The sequence below is a fragment of the Ailuropoda melanoleuca genome, chromosome 14, assembly GCF_002007445.2.
Source record: "Ailuropoda melanoleuca isolate Jingjing chromosome 14, ASM200744v2, whole genome shotgun sequence".
In the NCBI taxonomy this organism is placed as follows: Eukaryota; Metazoa; Chordata; class Mammalia; order Carnivora; family Ursidae; genus Ailuropoda; species Ailuropoda melanoleuca.
Genome location: NC_048231.1, coordinates 49,733,586 through 49,738,711, shown reverse-complemented (window position 1 = coordinate 49,738,711; position 5,126 = coordinate 49,733,586). Strand labels below are relative to the sequence as shown.

Genomic DNA, 5,126 nt, shown 5'->3' with positions numbered 1-5,126 from the left:
TTTTTTTTACCCCCTCTGGTGATGCAGTTTTAGAAATGCATGTTCTGTGAAAGCAGAATATTTACTGTTTATCATCTCCGGGGACATGGGTTGAAGAGGATGGTGGCTTTTGGTGAGGAGAAAAGATTTCTTCTGGGAACATCTTCCCTTTACTAGATCTACTTTAAGGTGATACTGACATCAGCTGTGTATCTCCTGGGTCCTTTTCCCAGTGCACTGTCAGGGCCATCTTGACCCTGAAATAGACACTCCCTTTACTGAGTGGTGGGAAGGCATTCAGGAGGGACTGAGGCTCAAAAACAGACATAGTCACTTGACCTTTGGCTTTGTGCCCAGTGTGATTGCCTCGTAGGGAGCCTTTGCAAAACGAGGACATGGGATTCCTAGGTGGCATTTTATGTCTTGAGAAAAATCTAGACATTCCTCCCAAATAACTTAGTCTACCTTTTCTCAGAGAGCTTTTTCTTGACATTAAGGAAATAGGATACAAGCTTTGCAGTATAAGCTTTCCCGTAACTTGTGTTATGTATATATGGGGCTAAAGAATTCAAGGGAACATAGGAGACCCCAGAAAAGTGACATCTCCTAGATTCATACTTGCATGGTGCTCACCAGTGGTCGTTATTTCAGGAGAATGAGATCCTGACTGAACAGGAGGAGCTCCTAGCCATGGAGCAGTTTCTGCGCCGACAGATTGCCTCAGAAAAAGAAGAGATTGAACGCCTCAGAGCTGAGATCGCTGAAATTCAGAGGTAAAGGAAAGCAGAGGGTTTTAAGTTTTCAAGAGTGTTCACTTAAATATAAGTATAAACTTGTTTCAGCTCTCAAACTTCCATACAAAAGAACTGGGCATCCAAATCAGCCATCTTTCAAGTTTCTTCTTTGTTTTTAAGATTTATTTATTTGACAGAGAGAGAGCGCACACAGTTGGGGGTGGTGGCGGGGAGGGGGAGAGAGAGAATCTCAAGCAGACTCTCTGCTGAACGTGGAGCCCGACCAGGGCTGGATCCCACGACCCTGAGACCATGACCTGAGCTGAAACCAAGAGTGGGACGCTCAACTGACTGAGCCACCCAGGCGCCCCTAACTTTTTTCATGATTAAGTCTTAAGAATGGTGCTGTATCAGGCAGATTCATGAAAACCTGGGAAATCTAAGAGAAGGGTGGGAAGGGAGCACACTGGTCCTTTGCTTCCTTCTGCTTCCTTCCTCTGCTCAGTGGTCCTTTTCTCTTGGCCTCCCACCCACAGCCGTCAGCAGCATGTCCGCAGTGAGACCGAAGAGTACTCCTCCGACAGTGAGAGTGAGAGTGAGGATGAAGAGGAGCTTCAGATCATCCTGGAGGACTTACAGAGGCAGAATGAAGAGCTGGAAGTGAGCACCAGCTTCCAGAAACTTGTAGAGGCCACCTCTTTCCCGTAGAAGTTGTCTTCCTTTCCTTGGGAAACAGCGGGGAGGCTGAGTAGAGAGGAGTTTAGGGGACATCTCACCAGAGTGTGCAGGGCGTGAGCTGGTCCTGGCCGTGCGCACAGCACAGGTGTGACCTCACTGGGCATCCCTGGGTGTGGCGACCTTTCCCTCCCACTTATGGGAAGCCTTCCTTGAACAGTTGTGGAAGATCTGGGCTAACTTCCCAGAGATGAACAGAAAGAGAAATGCTGGTGGAAGAAGGAAAAGTCTCCTGACTCACCTGTTAGGGTAAAATGGGGAGAAAGTTTTCTCTCGTCTCTTAACCCCTGAAGCAGCCAGTGTGAATAAACTTGGCACTAGGGATCTGGGAGGCAACTGCATGGTGAAAAGAAAGCAAGAGATTTACATGGTCCTGATCAGAATTTCCCTTCTTACCCCAGATTAATCATTGTCTCTGGATGTTTTACCTAGGGAAAACTTTCTCTTTACCTGAGAGAAAGAAGCCATTTCCTCTTAGATTCTAAGAATGGTGGGACAACTTTGTTTCTCTCATCACGGTGCATTCAGCTGCTGGGGCAAATCAGAGCCACCCACTGCCTAGAAAACTAGAATTCCACGTCAAACAATAAGTTCTGTGGACAGAGTTGGAGGGGCTGCCCACTGAGGCTCAAGTCTCAGAACACTTGCCACGGCCAGGGTTGTGTTGTGTTGTGTGCGGTTGGGACCTGGGCCACCGGGTAGCTTCCCTTCTTTAGAAGGGTCTCAATGTTGCCACTTTATTTTGCTTTCTTAACATTTTACAGATCATATGAAAATCCTAAGTAGGAAAACATATTCCAGAATTGTAGTACTTAGGATGCAGGCTTAGCTGCTGTAACAAAGAGAATACTCCCATGGTTTGAACAAGACAGTTCTATGCCTCGCCTGGAGACATCTAGGTCTCCCACCCTCCACACTAGTGGAAAACACTTGGGGTCCAGAGTAGCCCCCTAGGTCTTACCCACTCTTAGCAGGGAGCGGGAAAGAATGTTCCCAAGAACACCTGGTGGCTAAGGGCAAGTGGCACAAGTAGAAGCCAGCACTTCTGCTCGTACCGTTAGCAGAGGCGCGGTGCCAGGCCACAGCTAGCTGCAAGGGAGGCTGGGGGACACGGGCTGCGTGTGGGCGCTGCCGCAGAGCAGAGGGGTGTAGCGGCTGGCCCGCGGCTTCGGGAGGTCAGCGGAGTTTGGCATTAGCTTCTGTTCTGCCTCACCTTGGCTCTGCTGAAGGAGTGCAGTAGTGGAGACATGATAGCCGGCTCCTCTCCCTAAGTCGCACAGTTCAGATGTTAAGTAATGCCATTCACAAAAGACAAAGACATCCCCTTTTGAGACAAGTCTGGGATTTTATCCTGGCTCTGACTTCCCCTTCTGGTTGCTGGTCAAGTCACTTTTATCTTCCACTTACTTACAGGCTGGTCAGGAGTCCGTTCAAAACAGAAATTAAACCTATTTTAAACACTAAAATGCTTAATATCATTAAGCAAGTTGTCTGTTGGTGCATTTATCTTTTCCAGATGTGTTTACTCTTCTGTAATGAGCAGAATTTTGTGCATTCTGGGCCAAGGTGTCTACGTGTCTCATTTGCATATTCATGTTCTCATCTCCCGTTTGACAGCTAAGTTGAGGAAAACAAAAATAGATTCTCATATAGGGTACCCTTGCTAACTGTTCTCTGTCCCCGAATCATGCTCCTTTTGCCCTTCTTGCTTAAGTGACAACTGTTCCTTTGTCTTCCCCAAGATAAAGAACAATCATTTGAATCAAGCAATCCACGAAGAGCGCGAGGCCATCATCGAACTGCGGGTGCAGCTCCGGCTGCTGCAGCTGCAGCGAGCCAAGCCCGAGCCGCAGGGGCAGGACGACGACGAGCCTGAGCGGCGTGGGGGCGCCGCCCAGCCGCCCAGAGACAGCGCCCTGGAGACGAAAGCGGCTAAGGAGCCGCCGAAGGCAGTCAAGGAGCAGGCCAAGCCGTCGCCGAGCAGAGACCGGAAGGAGACGCCCATCTGAGGGCCCGAGCGTCACGGAATCCCCAGACCCGACGAGACCTGTGCGTCTTACTGTAACCCCGAGAGTCGGAGTGCACAACTCTCTGCTGTACATTCTGTAAAGATGTTTTTCTCCTCAGACTCTTCCTTCTTTTCACACGTATGACTTCTCCGCGTCAGGCTCAGGTTACACGGGAGGACAAAGCAGTGCACGCAGTGTGGGCTTGTAGGGGACAGATAGTTTTCCAGATAGTGTCAGCTTATTTGAAGATTAATTTTCTTTGTTAACTTAAAACTATTTTAACCCTTGAGTGGCTTCTTTTTAAACCAAAAATTGTCTTTCTTTGCTTTTTTATTACAGCAGAATCAGGATCTCTCTCTCTCGTTCAAGGGGGGGGAACCAAACAAGGCACACACTGTTCCTGCCTTGTGGATTGCCCCACAGTCTCAGCCTCCGGGATCTCTGCTTATTAGTCACTCTTGCTTGTGCCTTTTACACCTTTTCGGTGCAGATTATATAATGGGGAGCTGCTTCATATTTCCTGACTGGCCAGAACGGCTCTTCCTGAGGTTACCTTTACCCACGCTCGTCACCCTCTCCCTTTGACGGTCCTAAACCACAGTCCATGAGCCTGAGTCACAGGATGGCCTAGCTGGTCACAGAGCTGCCAGTGGAGCCTGCCCACTGGTCCGGGGCAGCGTGGCCCGCATGGCCCCCGGTGGAGGAGCAGCTCCCTCGCTCCTGCGGGCTCCTTGCTGCTGGTGATGAGCACATGCTTTTCACTGGGTTGGCGGAAGGTAGCTGCCTGGCCTAAGGCATCCACACACACGATGGGTTTCTGAACTCAGAAATCTTGTGTGTGACTGATTTGCCACGAAACACAGAATGACTGAGATTGCTTGCTTGGGCTAGAATGTAAAAGTCTTTTTGCCTGAATAAGCCATATATGCTCTTAAACAAGTTTTCAATGACCCGTATCATCTCAGTGAACCTGCTGATGGACTCCCAATAGAAAAGATTGAGCAATAGAAAAAAACCTTTTCCTTTAAATGATAGCTGTGATCCCCGGCCCCGTTTTCTTGCTTCTGTAACTTCTCTGGTGACTGAGGCATCTGGGAGGTCAGCTCTCAGGCACCTCTATTCAGTCACGCTCTGCCGGAATCAGTGGCACCCATGAGGTAGGTCAGCTCTCATGGCTGTGAAGACAGACCCCACACACTCAAGGTGATGGAAACAAACCCCCCACGAGGGCTCTGTCCTCTCCTAGTTACTATTTATTTTCAGCACCTGTTTGATGCGGTTTTTTATTCTCTACCTATTGCACTGTTGTGACTTGTTGGCCATTGTTTGATTTTTGTACGAAAAAAAGCTTTGTTATAGAAATCAGCATACTATTTTTTTAAATCTGGAGAGAAGATATTATGGTGACTGAAAATATGGTCAGGTGTCAAATATAAACGTATAAAAGCCTTCTTGCTGTCCTGTCGGTCATATTACATTCATTTCGTATTTGCTGGCAATATTTAAGGTTTCTTTTTTGTGTAAACTCTAATTTCTATCAAGGTGTCATGGATTTTTAAAATTAGTATTTCATTACAGTTGTCTCAGCGTTGGTTAACTAATTTTTGCCAGGACCATTATTGATCAAGCAAATAAATTCAACAGCCATTTGAGGGAAAAAAAAAAAAAA

At 47.8% G+C, this 5,126-nt stretch overlaps 1 protein-coding gene across 1 annotated transcript in view; it reads left to right on the top strand.

Annotated features, from left to right (window-relative positions):
* The window catches only part of RALBP1 (ralA binding protein 1), a 35,301-nt gene extending 30,175 nt beyond the window's left edge, over nucleotides 1-5,126 (top strand). Inside the window, exons 5-7 of the mRNA XM_034642190.1 lie at nucleotides 580-752; nucleotides 1,250-1,373; nucleotides 3,191-5,126. Of these exons, the coding sequence (XP_034498081.1) occupies nucleotides 580-752; nucleotides 1,250-1,373; nucleotides 3,191-3,457 (564 nt within the window). The 3' untranslated portion in view covers nucleotides 3,458-5,126. The remainder of the gene's footprint in view (nucleotides 1-579; nucleotides 753-1,249; nucleotides 1,374-3,190) is intronic.